At 32.5% G+C, this 20450-nt stretch overlaps 1 protein-coding gene across 1 annotated transcript in view; it reads left to right on the top strand.

The window, feature by feature from the left end:
• The window catches only part of PCLO (piccolo presynaptic cytomatrix protein), a 400611-nt gene that overhangs the window by 339606 nt on the left and 40555 nt on the right, over positions 1–20450 (top strand). The window contains exons 20-21 of the mRNA XM_015134174.3: positions 275–469; positions 16815–16956. Of these exons, the coding sequence (XP_014989660.3) occupies positions 275–469; positions 16815–16956 (337 nt within the window). The remainder of the gene's footprint in view (positions 1–274; positions 470–16814; positions 16957–20450) is intronic.

Below are 20450 nucleotides of genomic sequence, written 5' to 3' on the forward strand. Positions count from 1 at the left end.
AGAAGTTAACATATTTATTACTAGAAGCTAGTCAGAATGTATTTCTTTTTTCAAAGTTATCTCTTCTCATTGCTATCATCCTTTTGCCTTTCCTCCCCCAAATTGTTTCCCAGATGTTTAATCACAGTTCTCTATGATGACCAGTTGCATAAATGAATCATATAAGACCCAGAATTAACATAAAGTTTAGACAGTTTCAAATTATGTGTAGACTAAGCTTGACAGGAGGAGTGCTGGAACAACTTTAACTCATGTTTTACCCTTTTGTGACCAGACATGCAGGTTCCCACCATTGAGAAATCCCATAGTAGTCCTGGTAGCTCAAAATCATCATCAGAAGGCCATCTCCGTTCTCATGGACCATCTCGCAGTCAAAGCAAAACCAGCGTCACTCAGACCCACCTGGAAGATGCAGGGGCTGCCATAGCTGCTGCCGAAGCTGCCGTGCAACAACTCCGCATTCAACCAAGTAAAAGACGCAAATAAATTCCTCAGCATGGCAGCTTAATGTTCATCTGTTGCCTTTCTTTCCTGCTGTCCTTTCCTGTTTGCTTTCAGTTTTCAACATCCTCTGCTCACCCTGTTCTCTGTCCCTTCGTCTGTGTAAGAACGATATCAATACATTAATATGCTCTTTCTTATTTAGATTTTTTTTATTTACATAGACTGAAATAAAACTGGCTGTTTCTCCTTTGTTTACACCATCCATCCAACCTGGCTCATAGCATTTGATACAGTGTCTGTGATGTTTGGAGGCAAAGCAATGTTGTGTGTCCTTTTTGTTTGCGCTTAAATATCTTTTAGAATACAGAAATTATAAGCACAAGTGGCTGCCAGTTTTTCAGACCTTATACCAAAAAATTAAAAAGTGCACTCATATAAGTATTTAGAGCAGATTCACAATTAGATTCTTGTGTCTGAAAACACTCAAAAAGTCTAGGCAGAAGATAATGCAACCAACAGTCAACTTCTAGAACCTTGGAGGAAAAGCCATTTCAAGACAGTGCTTTAAAACACTAATAAATTATGCTTGTGAAATATGGTAACTTTCCATGTGCAAAAATTTGTAGTCTTGAAAAGTCTGTGAAGAAAATCTTATTTCTTATATTCTCAAAAAACTACATTAAATTAATATATATATAAGCACATGTCATGAGGCAATGCAACTTCATTGAGGAGCACAATTGGGTCCATTCTGTTGGATCACACTTTGTATGCGATGACAGATTTTACAGATTTTTTTTCTAACCATTGGAAATCAAAATGTACTATGTCTGGTAGCTATAAGTCAAGCAAAATATAACAATTGACCTATCTTAACTGCTGTATTTTCATTTCATTTGTGAAAATTTAGTCAATTGATATAATTATATAAAAATAAGTGCAAATATTTCACAAATGTAGGTGCCCTGTTACTTCTAAAAGGCATTAGCCAGGCAATGGAGATAGATCGTTGTTCTCTGCATCTCCCTAGTCATCATTTCCAAAGAAACAGCCAGTTTTAAACCCCTTTAGTGCTGTGCATGTGGTGTCATTTTGGCATTTGAAAACACAACTTATTTAAATACAGCAAAAGAGCACTTCTGTTTGCATGAATAACATTTAAGCTGGTTCCATCTGAGGATACATACTCTGGGTTTCCATTTCACCCACACTGCCACAGCAGCACATAAAAGCGGTCAGTCTAATCATGCCAGGAAGCAGCACAGACACAGCATAGCAGGAGTCCTCCCAATTCAAAGAACTCAGTCTGATAATCTGCCTCCACCAGCCAATGGCAACCAAGACCAAAGCCAGCTAGCCCTCAGGAAGGTGATGTCTGATGGACCAGTCAAGCCAGAAGGAGGTGAGCAGAAAGGCCCTGTTCAAAGCACACAGCAAGAACATCCCCCAAATTTAAAGCTCTCCTCTTTAATTTTTAGAGATTGTCTGATAAAATATGTTTATCCACTTTTTAATGTGCTTTTGTGGGCATGGCATTTCAGGACTTCATCATCACCATGTAAGTCCCAAGACCAGTCCCGTAATATATTGACTACAGTGATTTGTATTTTTCTATGCACTGGGCATCTTTTGACTTTGGTTGGGAAATAGATTAACAATATTCATATTGCAGAATGGAATGCATGCTACTAACCTAATCTGTTCAAGCATGACTATAAATATGTTTCATTGTGATAAAAGTTTAAATTGCTCACAGTTCAAGTTAGCCTACCAGTTGGAATGTGGATCAGTTTTTGTTGCCTATTATTTCAAGTGTAACTTTTAAAAATTTAGTGGATTTTGAAAATTCTTAGAGGAAAGTAAAGGAAAAATTGTTAATGCATTCATTTACCTTTACATGGTGAAAGTTCTCTCTTGATCCTACAAACAGACATTTTCCACTCGTGTTTCCATAGTTGTTAAGTGTATCAGATGTGTTGGGCATGTGAATCTCCAAGTGCCTGTGTAATAAATAAAGTATCTTTATTTCATTCATAAACTACTGGGTTCTGAGCCATTGTTATATGATGCAGCTTAAAATGAATGTGTCAGTTTTGTTTTCTCATTTGATTTCGTTGCAGTAGATTTTAATTACTGCTTCATTGCTAGTGACAGCTGTAATGATTGGACATTTGAGAGCAGGACAAAGTTCCATCTTGGAAACACTGTAAGATAGATGGAAAATTGTCACCAAATAAAAGCATCAGAGATTACATTAAAATGTAAATAAATAATGGGATTGGGCTACCCTAGGCAACATTTCTGCTATTTCTGTCTCCCACGTCTGATCTACTTTGCAATCTTCTCAGGTTCCTGGATAGAGGAAGGTAAATTCCATTGCTTTGGAGAAGTGGCTAACCTTGAACTCATAGCTGTGTTCAGAAACGAAAGCACATGTACACCCATCTGTAACCTAACCCCAACATTTCTAGAATTTTCCCCAAAGAAAGAGTGCCACTGCCAGTGACAAAGAATGAAGCTAGGGTGATTATACAATTATCTTCAAATTTAATTCAAAAGCACATATTAAAATAATTTTTTAAAAAATAGGATACTAGTATTTGTCCCCTTCAGTACTTCTCAGCCCTAAAATATTTGATTTTATGAGTCCATATTTGGCACAAAATTAAAATCAAGCCTTATACTTTCCTGTTGCATTCTTTTTATTCTCATAAAATTAAAAACATTTCATATGTCCTTCTCTCAATTAATTATATATGTGGTGGCAATGTAAGACATATGTCGCATTACAGAGGTAAACCACTGAGGTGTTTCCTAAATTAGGTAATTAAGGAAACAATCAGCTTAAACATTAGGATAATTCTGAATATGTGTTACTCAGCCCAGTTTATAGATTATCACCAAAGCATAATTTTTTTTTTCTTGTTAGCCTTACTAAAACTTTCATTTTTAAAATTCCACCTCTCACCTTTTCTTCCATCAAATAAGTTCACTTGATTTCTTCATGTTATTCACGTTATTACTTGAAATATTCTTTTAATTATAAATGCCACAGTAATCAAACACTTCCCTTATTTCACACCTTATTTTTAATTATTGTGACTTAAGTGTTTCTACATAACATTTTATATGATTTTCTTCCTAGACATAGTCCTTAAAATTTATATTAAAGTGTTTTAATCCCTTTTTTTGAATAGTGCTCTAATAGATATTCTCATACATTTAGTCTTGTGATTGACTTAGAAGTCACTCTTTATTAAAATCATAATCAAAAGGAAAACTAGATAACACAGCATGCTTTCATGTTTAATTTTGTTCTAATAGATGATAAATAAAAAGCCTTATTTTCTAAAGTATAATTTTTCTGCTATTATAAATATACCAATATAATTGATCCATGTATATTTCCAGACACTTCATAGCAAACATACTGTAGTGTTAAATTTATATAAAATGCAATATAAATTCTTTAAAGTGCAGAGAGAAAAACTAGGCAGAGATACAAACATATAAAAAGAACCTGCAAGTTCCTGTTCACTAACTGCAGAAGTATTAATAATAATCATAAGTGTTGGGATAAAAGTGTCCCATTTCAAACCTCAAAATGGAGTTCATATAATCCCATCTGCATTCTGAAAATAATACTCTGCATTTGAATAGTTCTTCATGTTGTACAGAGCATTTTGTCATCCATTTCTCATTTTATCACATTAAGTGGATGAGATAGTCATTTCAATATTCTTATACTTGTTTTTTTATGGGTAAGCAATCAGAGAGTCAGAGGGGTAGGCTGGCTGGTATAAGAACACACAGCTAGAAATTTTCAGAACTGACAAATATAACATTGTCTTGTGACTTTTCGAGTTACAATTTTTGAATACATTGTCTCCTTTAAAATCAAAGTCTCCTAATTTTAATAAGAACAGTCACTTATGACTTCTCTCTCAAGTTCTTACAAATGATTAGCGGTAGCTAGAAATGATGGCGGAATTCAATTAATACTCTCTATCTACATGGTCCTCCTTTCTAAAGATTGTTGATTTAACCTAGCAAAAGGAAGCCTTCCCACTGTGCAAGCCCAGTGAGGCATTAGGCAATGTTTCTGACTCCATTAGAAAAGGCTGTGGGTCCATCTGTAGGCATTTCTATCAAGAGTGACAAAAATTGTCCCTAAAGAGCTTTTCAAAGATTTTTTGTAAGCTTCTCAGCAGATTTCTGCTTGAGCTAGCATAAAATACGGGTCAAACAAGAATTATGGAGTAAGTCAAAAGAATTTTTTCTTTCCCCCTGGGGTTTAGTTTCATACTAAAACACCTGATGGGAAAGTATAGAGATTGCGCAAAACCATCCTGATGCCTAAACAACTCTCCGTAGTTAAAAACCTCTGGAAATGTTTTTGGTTGTTGTTGTTTTCCCCATGCTAGCTAGTTTGGTTGAACACAAGCCTTGCTATTTCAGAAGATTTTTTATTTGTTGGTTTGCTTGAAAACTATATCAAGACCAAAACAAGCTGAAGCATTCCTAAAACCTTGAAGATTTATTTAGTTGAAACCCAATATATTAAATTTAATTACAGTTGGGAAAACCTGAGCTATTTTTGTTTGATACTAAGATTTTAGGTATGAGTTTTAAATTTAGAAACAGGCAATACAGGATGAGGAGAAATATCCCTCTACCCTGGTCAATAAAACAAGAACCATTGGGACAGGTTGGAGAGATTAGGTGAGAAGATAAATCATTAGATAAGTCATGCAAGGAAATATGATTTCGAGTTCCTTGATGTGGCCAAATTGTAGGAGAAAAGCCTGATGCTACTTCCACAGACCACTACTGGAAACTCCACTTTCAATAAAGCTCATTTGCGGCACCTGTCAAAGAAGAGTTTCATATCCATGCGTTGCCTTGGTGAACTCTTACTAAGCCATCACTGTGGGAGCTTCTGCCTTGGGCAAGTGGTAGTGGGTGGATGGGTTCGGGAGCGGGTGGGACTGGGAGTGGAGGGAATTGTTGGTTACAAATGATAGTAGCTAATTAGCACCCCATTTTCTTTTGACCGGAAGCAGATGATCACTTCTGGTCAGAAGGATTTTAGCCTTCCCTGTTTCTGTAAAGGACAGGTCCATAAGAAAAATAAAGGAAAAAGCATAAGAGAAATCAGTTTCATTTGGAGGTGAAGTCTTCTTTAACATTGTATGTACAAGATTAATAAAAACAAATTTTACATTCCTCATTTCCATGTGTTTGTGCAAAAAAAAAATTGTTTAAACCTTGAGCAGTTTAATATAAAAAGAAAATTCGAACTGTAATGACATGCGCATAGCAAACATCCAACAAAATCTAAGAGAATCAATTTGGACAATTTCAGCTTTCAGAGTTCTATACCTGTTTATCTGAGATAAGAATTTCATTTTGTTGTCTGTGAAAATCAAAATGCTCTTCTAAAGTTTTGGTTTTGAGAGATTCTACATTTTCTTGGAATGATTCACTATGCATTTTCAAATATTTCTATAGTCATTTAAATTTATTGCTAGAAATACCTCTGCCATACATACAGAATCAGACAGTAAATGTAGAACTCTGACCATATCACACTATCTCTTGTTTATGGACCTTCATTCCTGAAGATGAATTCACTGGCCTACCATCAATGGGTACACTTCTGTTCTTTTCCAGTAGTAGCCATGGAACTGCACTGAGCCATCTGCATACTTTGGTCTGGTCCACAATGGGGATTTATATGTTCGTTTCATCTGACATGAAAAGTAAGACCAACTGGCCCATCTAAACACCAAACTTGGCTTCAAAATTGTTATGCCTTAGTCATATGGTCTAGCTACGGGCCTAAATAATGAGGATGGGACTATTAATACATGATCTAAGAAGAGAAAGGCCTAAATTTTACCATACCAAGATTTCTTAAATATTATTTATGACATGTCTTTAAAAATAATAACCATAAAGCCTAGTTTTTATAATGCAATTATATTCAAAAAGTTAGTTGATCAGATTACCACCAGGAAGCAGGACCTGTGGAAATAAGACAGGCAAGTAAATGCTGATGGGGGAGGGAAATGAGAATGCCAATGGAGACATGGTGGGGGGCAGTCAGAGTACAATAAGAGCATGGGGCAGGCAACTTTCTCACTTGGATAGGAGGATCATGGAACCAGGGATATGCTGCCCAAGGAGAGGTGGAGGAATGCCAAAGACACTAATTGTCAACTTAATAATAGTCCCCAAATCCAGATATCTAACTATCCATGAAATGCTTGGTTATTTTTCCACTTTTCATCCACATGTATTACATACATTATGTAAACCATAATATTTCACCCATTCTCCATTGTGCAACATGATCTGGGGGAAGAAACGTGGGTATGGGGTAAGATGAAAGGAATCTTCATGTATACTGAACAAGACCATGAAAACATTATTTTTCTTTTTTATTACTGTGATGTACATGTTAATATATAAGGAATCATTAAAAAGCCAAAAACACATGGATTTTCAAATGAAACCAAATTATATCAGAAATACAAAATTTTGATTGGGGTGTTGAGTTTGGTAGATGTTTGAACAGGAATGACGTAGATATAGCCATCATTTTATATTTTAATGTGTTTTAGACACTGAAAAATGCAATTTGTTAATTATAATTTGAACAGATTAATCAAAATAATATTAGGTTGGTGCAAAAAGTAATTGTGGTTTTTACCATTGAAAGTAATGGCAAAACCCGCAGTCACTTTTGCACCAACCTATTACCACAACTCAAACAAACCAGAAAAAATTTTCAGAAGAAATGTTTGGTAAAAGTCAGGATCGCAGGTTTCTATTTCCAAATGTGTAAGAAAGATAGTGAAATATAATTTCTACCATATTGTTCTTAAAAAGAACATAGCAAAATTCACTTTTCCTCTTTAAAACATTTCAAATTCAAAAGCATGTATTTCAAGTTCTATAGATCACACTGTATTTTTATCTGATTCTTTTTATAAAAAGAACTTGGAATACAGAGAAATACAGAAAACATATTTTTACAACTACCTAATTCAAATGTCTTTCTATATAGGCCTATTATGTAGTTTTTGTTTTAAAGCATCCTCATTGCCAGTGACATTTAATAAACTCAATAACTGTTGAATCACCATTTTGCTTCCATCCAACTATTATTAATGTACAAAAACATTAAAGAGACTTTATGAACAGAAAACTTCTTTATGGAAGAATTTGCATTATTTTATGCTTGCCAATTATCATTATTTACTCTGGGTTTCTGTGCACCATAAAATAGTTATTTTCTTGTTTTGTTTGTTTTTAACCAAAGATAGAACAGACAAGTTTTTATGATACAATATATTTTTAATTCATGCCATATATGTCTAGAGTTGTGAAATTCTGAGTGAAACAAGTTCCTAAGAAGATTAGAGACCATTAAAATGAATGCTAATATCAATAATGAATCTTTTCAAGAAAGCTGAAAACTTGATATTTTTTCAGTACAAAACACAAAATTAAAATAAATAGCATGATAAAATGATCTTGACATATGTAATTGTTACGATGACTGTCAAAGAAACTGATGCTAATCAGTTTCTTCTCATTTTGGACAGTACTTCATTTCCATGAGTGTGGGTCTTGACCAGTAATTCTCACAGTGTGTCCACTGATTCCTAGTGGGGGCGGGGGTGTCCCAGAAACCCTTTCAGGGGTCTGCAAGGTCAAAATATTCTTAAGATTAACATGTTATTTGCTTTTTCGCTCTCATTTTTTTCTCAAGTGTACAGTGGAGTTTTCCAGCAGCTACATAAGGTGTCATAACATCATTGCTTTGATGACTAATGGAATATGTGCTTGACTATTTTTTGTTTTAATGTTTTATTTAGTTTGAATATGATAAATATCAGTAGATATAAATTACATAAAACAAAGTTCTTTGGATTATTAAATAAGTTCTAAGATCAAAATATTTAAGCTTGTTGTCCAGCTTAAATATTTAAGTATATTAAATTATAATTTATAAATTATTATAAATTAAATTATATTAACGTGTTTAAATATATTTAAGCTTAAAAATATTTAAAAGCCACTGACTTAGACTTAGGCACAATCATAATTTTTACAATAGTCAAAGACTGAATAACCAAGGACTTCTTCCAAAACATGTTTATCATGTTTGTCTCTAAATTTTCTGTACCTTACATATCTCTCCTATTGCATTTCAGAACCCCTTCTTTCCTTTCTCATTTGATGTTAATTTATAATTATTAAGATTGACAAATGACATTTTTAATCTATATAGCATTTTTTTATTTTATTGGGAATGATATAGATTATATGTATACATCCATAATTATTACTTTTTCCTTTTGAAATTTGGTAAGCTGCCTATCAGCTTTAATCAAGCCACTTCCAAGCTGAAGTAGAGTGACAGGAGTGTTATAAAGATAGAATACAATTTTTTGTTCTTATCTTGAAAGTAACATTTATAGAAAAACAGTTGTTTATAAATTATCAATTGATTTTATCTTCCATTATCTACATTACTGATCCCATATAGTGGCAATTAATTGTATTGGCATAACAACAGAAACACTGAAGATGATCACTTTTATTCAAATTTGAGGAAAAATGGAAAGTTTCTTACCAAATACTTGATCCTTAATTTTAAGTATATAATTTGGTAAGTTTCAAAATATTTAATGCTAAAAGGATATTTGCAAACGTGTTTATCATTTATGAAAAATATGATCTGAATTACTTTTACTAGGTCATCATTTTTACATACATTTGCTGATATTTTTAGTGCAAATAATATCACAGAACCTCTTCAAGGTGTTGGTGATACTACAACAAACAAAATAGACAAAAATTACTGTCTTCATGAATCTCTATGCTAGTAATATTTATTGAATAATCAATTTAAAGATATCTGGAAAAAATTATGAACAGTAAGACAAGTGAGTTTTGTCTATCTTCAACTGAGATGGAAAAAGAAAAATGCAATCGGTCATTGATTTACATTTATGTGCAACCAAACATCATCATGTTTAAAAAATCTGGAAAATAGAATTAATTATAATTTATTTGTTCTGCCTCTGGTTCTGTCATAATCTGTACAGTCCACTGCAATATAACCATCTATACGTAGACAAAGTATTTTTTAAGGATCTATTTGGAGAAAGATTAATGAAATGATTGTTATAGATTAATAGATCATTAATATAATCTATTTGGAGAAAGATTAATGACATTAACTAGGGAGGTTAGGTCTCGTGAGACCAGACATGCATTTATCAAATAACTGTCCAAACTTCCTCTTTACTTAGTGGCCATTGACCAAATTGGAATGATATGAAAACAAACTGGAAATGTGCTCAACCTTTTTCTTTTGGGCAGAATTTAATGAATTTTCAAAATGTTCGGATTCGATTTAAGGACAGCATTCTTGTTATCTAAGCAGACATGATGTAAGTTCTCACAGTTTCAGGATTATGTAAGAACTTTTTTCAAAGTGACTATTTTTAGAATGACTTTTTACTCAAACAAACCTGCATGTTTTACCGTAGTCTTTATTCCTGCTTGAGCTTTTTTTTTCCCCTCCAATTGTCAGTTGGAAATACCTGCCTGACAGCCTAATGCAAGTGTAGTGCAAACAAACAGCAAGAAAGACAATGCCTCTGCTTCAAAAGAGAGTAAAAGGAAGATTAAAAAATTAAAAATTGCCCATGAAAATTTGATGTACCTCAAAATTGAATGTTTTTTCTTTCACATGTGATCCCCCATGCTATTAATCTTTTGAAGATAAAGATCATTATTGTATTTGCATTTTTTAGCACCAAAGCAGAACTCGGCACTGGATACATTCTTTTTTCATTCTATTTATTTGAACATAACTGGAATTACGGCCTAAATTTATTAAAAGACAAAATGAATTTACTTTCTTAGTTTTCATATATGATAATGTCTTAAACTTTCTTTCATTATTTACTATAAAATTTTAATTCTCATGTAAACTATATTTTAAATGGTTTCTTCCAAAATCACTTCTAAACTAAAAACACCTCAAAAAAGGAAGACCTACTTAAAAGGCAACATTATGATTTCCTTTTAAAAGCAAGGATTATAGTATACAGAGCCAGCATGTATTTTTTTACGTAAGAAAAAATTCCTCTATGCCATGTTATTAGTTAAGCTAACTTCACTTTCATTTGTTACATTGTCTTATATGATTACTTTTGTTTCCCGAAGTGATCATTGATCTTATTATCTATAATGAATCATTATAAACAAACTAAATTGTTCACTAAAATGTCATTAAGAATTCAGTCATAAGGCCAATGTGTATGGAGAAAGGAAACTGTGAATATAAGAGCTTTGCCATCTTTCTGGAACACAGCAAATGGAGGCAACATGTCTTCATCTTCTCCTCTAAAAGGAGCCACTATGTGAATGTGAAATATCTTAAGAGAAATATTTTTATTTTTATAAGAAAAAAGACTGCAACATTCCATTTCTTATGACTTGTAATACCTTTATAATAGATATATTGTTTACATATATATATAAAATATACCTGTAATGACAGATATAAGTCATTTAATAATTTGTCATTTAAAAATAAATTTTCAATGACATCCTTCCTTTAACTTCCATTCCTAATGACTTACAAATGATTGATAGAGATATCAGAGTTTGAACACCTGTATTTGTGAAAACTTACAATTTGGTGGTGTGTGAAAACTACAAATAGCTATGTTGAAGCTACCTAGCACATTTTTCTAGTGTCCAGTTTGCTTTAGATTTTCCCAAATAGATAATAATTATACTGAAGTAGATTTGGAAAAAAAATTAAACTTCTAAATTACTTTTAAGATGCAATATCTCTTCTTAAATTAGAACCTCTGAACTGTAATAGAAAACATACAGAAAGTATGACTGTACATAATTCAAGGGAAAACATTCCAAATAATTCTGGTCACAATGACACTTAAAACCTGAAATTTTAAGGTCCACATTCAAAAGAAAATTAAAATATGAGATAAAACTGCAAAATCCCTTTAGTAAAAATATCAAAAACAAAAACAGTAATAGCAATAACAACAGGTAGATGACAGAGACAGGAGGCGGGAAGGAAGGAAAGGAAAGAGGGATGGACAGCAAAAGAAACAAAGAAAGAGAGAGGAGAAAGATCCCTGAAGTAAATGCTAGCAAAATTAAAGCTAGCTAAAGGGAGTCAAAATTCCCAAATACATGATTTTAAAAACTGCTAGGTAGTTATTTCCGTTCCATCATTAAACTATTGGAATAAACAAAATTGTTGATTGATTTCTTTTAATTTCAGTTAATCTTAAAATTTTAGAGACTGTATCTATGAAGATATTTACTACTGCATTAACCAAGTAATTTGGGAAAGTACAAGCTACCTACATAATAAATTACTCCTCAGAATATTTGGAAATAGCTCTGTGCTGGACCAAAGATATAAGACCAATAATGGAACAGCATAGACAGCAACCTATATACATTCCAAACACTCAATTTTTGGAATTTAGTGAGACAGGCAGAGACCTTGCCTTTTAAATTTTGGATAATTGGATGTGATATAAAAGTAGTTAAAGTGTAATCTACAATTTGATCCGTGCTCTCAGAGCAAAGTGCTGCCATCATGTGGTAAGTACAGTGATAGCTTTGCATATTTAAGTACTGTATGGTAGAGGGAGGAAAAGCCAACAGAGCAAACTAATTGAAGACAGATGTGCAGTCAAAGAGACACTACTGATTTAATTAAGGTTAGCCACAATGGAGTAATAAAACACAATGATGTCGAACCATCTAACAGCCAAAGAAAGTAAAGTGGTCAAAGAATAATTTAAAACAGATTGAATTGCATCACAGAAGGTAACATTTGTTTACCTGAAATGCCCTCTTAATAACTGAGTTACAAAAATGATTCAACATTCTAAGATTTATTCTTTTAGGGCACAGGACCTTTCTATGAGTGAGCTGATTCCATCATATATTTATAGCATCCACATTTTCCTGTACTTGGTACTTGATAATACACTTAGGATTTCAAAAAGAAAGTAGGCACAAAAATGTAATTCATAAAAAATGGCCCCAAAGATGTATCTTACTACTAAGAAAAGCCTCTCAATATTTATATAAACTTTTTTCATATGTAATACACAGGTGCATAATACATTCACACATAGTAGGTCCATGATTTCCGAAACTGTAATTAAGAGAGTTGGAAGAATAAAGCAGAGATAGAATATTTCTAAATTGTTGATTTTGAAATTATAAAATTATGGACGATTATACTTAGTTTTAGTGTGTTTAAAATATTGTTTCCTTCAATAACTTAAAAAAACATAGATATATTACACTTAAATATAACCCAGAGCTCTCCAACTATCTACATACAAACGTGCGATCAGGACAAGTTCCAGAGTCTGTAGTAGTGCTGGCTCCCACAGAATGTTACTATACATATTATTTTCTTTTGTCACTTTCATTTTAAATATATATGTAATATTTGTGATCTATTATGAACTTTTTGAAATTCGTAAGCTTATAATCTCCAATGTTTAGTGTATTCTCATTAAATATTTCCTTCAATCAAACCAGTGTTTTGGGAGATTGAGGTTAAAAAATATAGTTGAATGATCACCTTTTTCTATACAGTATGACAGATTAAAGTTACCTCTGATTTTAAAAGCTTAAAAAAAAATGACTAAAGTTTCTTTGACAAAGAACATGGAAAAATATCCTTCCATAGCAAGTGGCCTCTTGATGAGAGATTTATGATTTGCATAAAACACAAAGCTTGATTTAAAAAGTGAAATTATCTACTAAATCATTCAGATGTTTTGATTGTTTGGTTAAAGTATTAATGTATTATTATTATTATTATTTATTCATTAAATGTTGTTCAAACATGGTTCGGGGACAAGCTTTTAAGGAGGTTACCAAAGAGAAAACATAGGTTTTGCTTCCAATAACGACAGAGTATGTGCTACAAGAGTCCAGACACAGGACAGGTCACTTCTGAATGGGAAAATGAGGAAAAATGCAGGTGATTTCTGAGCTAGGCCTTTACAGATAACTTCAATTTAGACACAAGAAAGTGATGGGATAAAGGAGGGCTTAGTAAAGTTGGAAAGAACAAAGCCAAACCAAAGGGAGCCAGAGTGAATGGGCTGAGAGGGCTTCCATGTAAAGTGTTTGAAGAATTATGTGAGATGTATTTGGAAAGGAGCAGACCAATAAAAACTCTTTTGAGAGGCAAAATAAAGAATTTGGTTGAAATTATTAGATGTCTTGAAATTACCTAAGATCCAGCTTCAGATAATAAAGTCCTAAATACACTTTATTTGTTATAAAAGTTTGCCTTTATGCAGATTTAGCTCAATTTAATAGAATTGATGCTTTAGTTTTGAAGTCTGTTTCAAGAGAAAGAAATGAGTAAAAACATGTTTCAAGTATCTGGAAAAGATATATTAAAATACGAATTCTTAGAACCAGCTTACCAAAACCTCTGCATTTTTTGTTTTATCACATTTTATGATATGTAGATATAGCCCAGTAAGAAGAAAAGATCTGTCGTGTGTTTTAATTTAATTCATTTTTCAGAAACTAACCAAATGTGAGGCTATGTATCTCTGCACTACACTTAGATATCAGGTTAAGAATACAGAATTTAACCCGGCACCAGATGTTTTGTTATGATAACTCCAAATATCTAGATTCTTTTGAATTATTCACCTAACTTCTAACTGCCTAAAATTTCCGTAGACAGAACCTTAGATGTAATCGTGTTTTACAGAGATGTTAGACTGGTTCCATTACAGGTAAATGCCCCCTGGATTTGGTTTTCTTTTTTAATATATCTTATAAAATGTTATTTGTTTGCATTTAAAATATTGACAACGCTGGCACAGGCTTTCAAAATGAGAATTACATTCAAAGAGATTGGCAAGATGGAAAAAAAACTCTCCTCTTAAATTTATTTCTAGCTTTGTTTCTTTCTTCTTCTTATGGTATTTTATATTCTGTACACATTTCTCAACTTTTCAAGAAGAGAAATAGAACTAAAAATTGCATCAGGTGAAACCAAAGTTGACAAAACAAAGGATGGACTATTTTGAAACGTAAATAATAAATCATTTTTATAATGTAGCTATTTTTGTTCATTGTGAGGTTGCTCTTGAATTAAAATTATTTTAATTTAATAAATATAAATTGATTAAATATTAGTGGCTAATAATTATGGTTCACCTTTGAAAATAGTAAATTGTGATTTTCCAACTGATGAAATTAATGTCTTCCAGTCAGTGTCATACTAAAAATTATGAATTGGATTATAGAATCCCAGTCAAAAAGTATGACAGCTTTCTTTGGTTTATAATCAATTAACTAATCTGACTTATTATGTAGGTTATGCATTTTAATCTACTTTATACATGTCCATAATTTTACATTCTACTCATATTACCTTTACATTTTTAAAATTATTCCTTTAAGAAGTTTTTTTTTAACACTAACTACATCATCTGGGTTTCTTCTACATAAATTAAATATTCAGAAACATAACTATTCTGTTTCCACAAATCTAGTCCTGTGGGTTACTAGTAACTCATTGGTGACTGGTTGTTTACAGCATTCAGTTCAATTAGTCAATTGTATATCAGATGTCTATAAGTTAGGAACACCTTTTTCTAAATAGCCATTTCTGAATTATACACATCGGATATACAATTGACTAACTATTAAAAATTTATTTCTTGTTCCTATTCTGGGGAAGGGATTTGTATTCTGGGGAAGCGATCCTACTGCCACTGGAATATATATAAAAATTCCTTGTGGCTTTAGAGAACCCGCTACTGCCGAAATCGAAAAAGTGAAGAAATGGGGGAAAAGTTAAATCCTTTGCAAGACTTGATGCTAGCTATCCTGATGGTGGATTTCCTGTCCTCAAATTGTTTCCCACACAATGTTTATGTGTTTCACTTCATTTAGTTATTATATTGGTTAAAATTCCACCAGATTAAGAATCATTGTGTTTTTATACATATCCTTAAGAAATATGTAGATACCTTAGGACCATGAAATGATTATCAACTGTTCACCCATTAGTGTAACTCTATCCAACTGGCTAATAAACTCCTGATGGGATAGGGATGCATTTATGAAGAAAAAAGACTCAAAGTAGAATTGTAGGTTTGAACACATCTAGATTTAGAAGAGAATAGAGTTAAATTCATTTTCAAAGACTATTTAAGCTCAAAGACAGTAAGAAACAGCCATTGATAGTAAAGCCCTTGAGAAGAGTGGGGATGTGGCAAATAATATCACAAGAGGAAAAAGAGTAAGTTACTGGGTTCCTACATATCTCACTCCTCATAACCACCATTTTATGAGGTAGGCGTTACTGACTCCATTGTTTCCAAATGAGAAAAGTGGTGTAGAGTTGCTAAAGAGTGGGTTGGGTGTCAAAACCAGATCGGTGTGACCAAAAAGTTCACTCTCTCTGGCAGAAGACAAATGTCAACAATTTCAAAAACTTACTATAGAAATTTCTCCCCAGCAAAATAGGGGAAAAACTTGCCTATCTTCCTTCTTTTTCCATCAAGATTTCTTCTTAATTCTGCCAACAATATTAGTACTATACCCCTACTGCATAATTTATTGCACAAATTTGTAATGTCTCTATGGGAATATGGATTCTTATATTCAAATATCAAACTTAGGAAATTCTTGAGACAAGTCTTGATGATAAACTAGGAAATGCCTGAAGGGAAACAAATATCTTTAAATTTTAAAAACTTGCTGGAGATAGCAGGCAAAGGTACATAAAAACAAACAGAATTTTCAATCACTTCTTAAAATTCTATTTTGCATCTTTGCTTCTAAGGAGAAAAACAGATTATTGTCTAGTAATAGGAAAACAATAAGCAATTTTCTTTATCTTGCCATTTCTATCTACCCAAATCTTTCTAAATTATTTTCTCCATGAAATAGCAAAAATGTTTTTTATTTACCATACCATTTTTGCAATACTGTACAAGGAAACCACAAAAATAATAATAGTAGCATAGTTACATACTATTTAACTCGGTCTAAAAATTAAATATTTTTTTCCCTAAAGGAGATTGTTTTTCCTTGATGTCCAACAAAAACAGTAAAATAATTTATTGTTGCCACTGTGCCTTATCAGTAAAGGAAACGAAAAGGCAGGTTGAAAAATGTAGTTCTTCAGTAGCTGTTTCTTTACACGTGTAAATTAAGAAGATGTATAATGATGCATTTGTAGATCAATGTCAGCTTCATTTATTGACTGTGGTGTTGAATCTTCCCACACCATGCAGCAAAGCCTCCCAATCACCGGCCTGCAGAAAGCTCTGTGTCCACCGGCTCCTCGGGCAGCAGCTTTGGCAGTGGGTATAGCGTGGACAGTGAAGGAAGCAGCAGCACTGCAGGGGAGACTAATCTATTTCCTATTCCGAGGATGTAAGTGGGTCTCTTTTTGTTACTACAAAGCTTACTCAGCATCATGAGTAAGGCATTCTCAACAGTTAACAGGAAATAACCAGACAATTATCCAATTCTGAGTCATTGTCCCTGAGACACTTCAACTGTTAATGCCTATGTAAAGATAGATAGTTCAAGAAAGATTGGATAATTCAGTTAATTCTAAGGATAAATGTTAGTCACTACCAGAACTACTTAATCAATACAATCTCTATTTGATGTAAAAACTGCTAATCACTTAGCCATGCCAGAATAAAGTCCAGCAGGAGTACAAAAATGTTTTAATCACATAATGATCAAATACAAACATTACTGGTATTTGAGACAAACATATATTAATTTACCTTGAATCAGGAGAGATTTAAGCATATTCAAAGAATCCATATACCATATTTGAAATAGAGGACATAGTGAATAATTATAGAGACTTTTCAAGTATAAATCCTTCTACAATTAAGATTGAAGGCATTGAAGTGTTTCCATACTTTCTAGAACAAGTACCGAGTAGTGCATAGGTCCCTAACTAGGTACTCTTGGAATAAGAATCATTCATAATATTAAACCTCAAAAAAAAGTCATTTTGCAAATCAAATGCAAAACTTTAGCAGACTTAATGTGTTAGAATGACTTTGATCATATTGGTAGCATTTAAGATAAATATGTAGATTATGTCTATTCCAATAACAAAATCCAAACTTCCTGACCTTTCCTTCTCCTCCCTATTAACTAGTCTTCTGGATTTTGAAAATACCACTAGGCCACCCAGGTCCCAGGATTTAGGCCAGGGCAAATTTCAGTCTACCACCTGGTTTTCTAAGGCTGGTGAGCTAAAAATGGCGTTTCCATTTTTGAATGTGTAGGAAAAATCAAAAGAAATGTGATACTTTGTGACACGTGAAAATTATAGGAAATTTAAATTTCAGTGAATATAAACTAAGTTGTATTGGAACACAACCACTCCTATTAGCTCTGTGTTGCCTGATGCTGCTTTTGTGCCACAGGGCAGAATTAAGTCGTTAGAACACAGCCCATCTAAAATATTTACTAACTGGCACTTTGCAGAGCTTGCCAACCCTGAGCTGGGTTGTCGAAGGGTCTTTTCCATTTTCTCCAATGCTAAGTGAAGACTTTTCAGCAGGTGGATTTTCTATTTCTCTTTGTTTTAAAATAAGCGTTTTCATAAATCTTTCCTTTTGACGTCCACAACAATTGTAATATTTTGATAACAGTTCAGTTGCAAAGCATTAGGGAAAATGGATTTTTACAGTGAAAATGAGTTCATTTTGTTGTTTTTAACTACATTTTTTTTTCAATTTAAATTAAGCAAATTATTGTTGTATCACCTGCCCATCTTAGCTTTCTTTTCTTTTATGAGATTTCATCTATGGATTCAATAGAGTTATTTGTACTTAATCAGTTCTATTTTATTGGAAATTCTTCCTAAAAGGAATCTAATCCCATTGGTCTTTGACTTCTGATGATCCAATTTGACAGAAAATAATTTCTACAGATTCATTACATTTCTCCCTAAGCTGTAAATGCCATGTGAATTTAGAAAGGTTTTAAACCACACATAATTTGCTATCCTTCCAATTTTTCTGCACCTTTCAAAATATATAATTTAACACTGATGATAAAGTTATAACTTCCAAAGAGTAAATATGTTATTTTGTCAATATCTGAATGTCTGTAGAATAAGTAGATTATGTATTTTATATATATATATATATATATACACACCACATTCTAATTTTGGTTTTTCCCACTTTCTGTTTCTCTTGTGAATCAAAGCTTCGCACAACTGTCTAGGAGACTCTTGCTTTGCCATATGAGCACAACAAATATTTACTTTTGAAAACCACTATAGGATATGTGTAGGAAGTAGTATGTGGCAGTTCTTTTTTATCCCCCATTGTATCTAATAAAATTATTGCTTGGGCTAGTAAAAGTTTGTAATAAATATCTAGTGATTGTTTAAAAATATAAATTATAAAATGTATAGCAACAATGTTCTGAGCTAAAGTGTAGTCATTGGGAATTCAGAGAAACCACATCCTTCACATGACTCGCAGTTACATTTCCTTTGCACTTAACTTAGCTTCACAATCCTGCGAAAGTTTTTTGTATAATCTTCAAAATGTACTTACTACACATATTGGCTAAGTACCTATGTTAAAATCAGTTTTAATCGAAAGCAAAGACTGGCTGGGTATCACCCTTAACATATAAAGTCTAAGAATCAAGAACAACCCCAAAAATTATCAAAATGTAGTTGTGCTACAATTACTAAGACTTATAGTAACTACTTTTTAAAAGTCTGGGATAGTATAAGAATATTAATTTTTTAGTATTCTTATCTACTAGATTACCAATACTAAAAAGACCCTCACTTTCAATAGAATTGGTTCAGTAACAAGGTAAGTTTTGGCTCACTCTACCAGCGTAATGTACTGATAAAAGTAAGATTACTGCTATTAAACTTTTTTTTCCTCTCTAATGCTAACAGATAGAGCAGAGTTCTTTTTTGTTTTCTTTTCTTAACTAATTGTCTTGAATCTTGATGAAGCAATTACATACGCTAAAATTTTGTGCGTTGCTTAAATATGTATGCAGATGTTGACCATGCAGACCATGGTTTAACATACATATGATAAAACAGAAATGTTGGAAATTGCTTAATTTGCATGAACTTGGTCCCTCACATACACACTTAATAAAAATTTGTACTTAAACCTTTAACCTAGAATTATTATAATGGAACAATGTAATGGTTTTTTGAGATAAAATAATTTCTGAATTTACATGTGTTCCTCTTTTATTATGTGCAGACACATTTCAGCACCTTCTCTGAAGTAGAATAAGAGGATCTTTAGAGCAGTTTTCAAGTAAGATATGATTGGATTCTTAAGAAATAAATATGGTTACATTTTCAGCAGGTCCAGCAAACCAAACACTTCCTATGAAAGTTGTAATTAATTGTTAGTAAATCCTGCTATGCTAGAAGCGTTGCCTACAAAGTGCAGTATCAAGATGCTCTTTTGTTCAAGCATCTTTCTATAACACTTAAGTTTTTATTCCATCTTTTTAGAACACCCTATCTAAGTATATATAAAGGCAAATTCCAAACTTTTTCATGTGCCATGTAGCTTTTTCTGTAGCCAGAGAAATAAGCAGTGGCCTACAGTCCTTTAGCTGTTAAATTATTAACATTCTAAGCTTACAATCCTCAAAGTATCATGAATTCTTCATCTAGTTGACTTTCCAAAAAGTTTGAAGCTGAAAAGTAAAAGTGATTAGCAGATTTTAGCTGAATTCTAAGGCTGCTATGAGCATGCCTACCTATTAATATGCTATATTTATTGAATGCTTATGATTTTTCAGGCACTCTTTAAACCTTTTTATGCATTTTTCATGTAATTTTTTTCACAATCAAAATGTAGCTAATATTATTATCTTTATATCACAAAAGGAGA

This window comes from Macaca mulatta, chromosome 3, assembly GCF_049350105.2.
Source record: "Macaca mulatta isolate MMU2019108-1 chromosome 3, T2T-MMU8v2.0, whole genome shotgun sequence".
Classification (NCBI taxonomy): Eukaryota; Metazoa; Chordata; class Mammalia; order Primates; family Cercopithecidae; genus Macaca; species Macaca mulatta.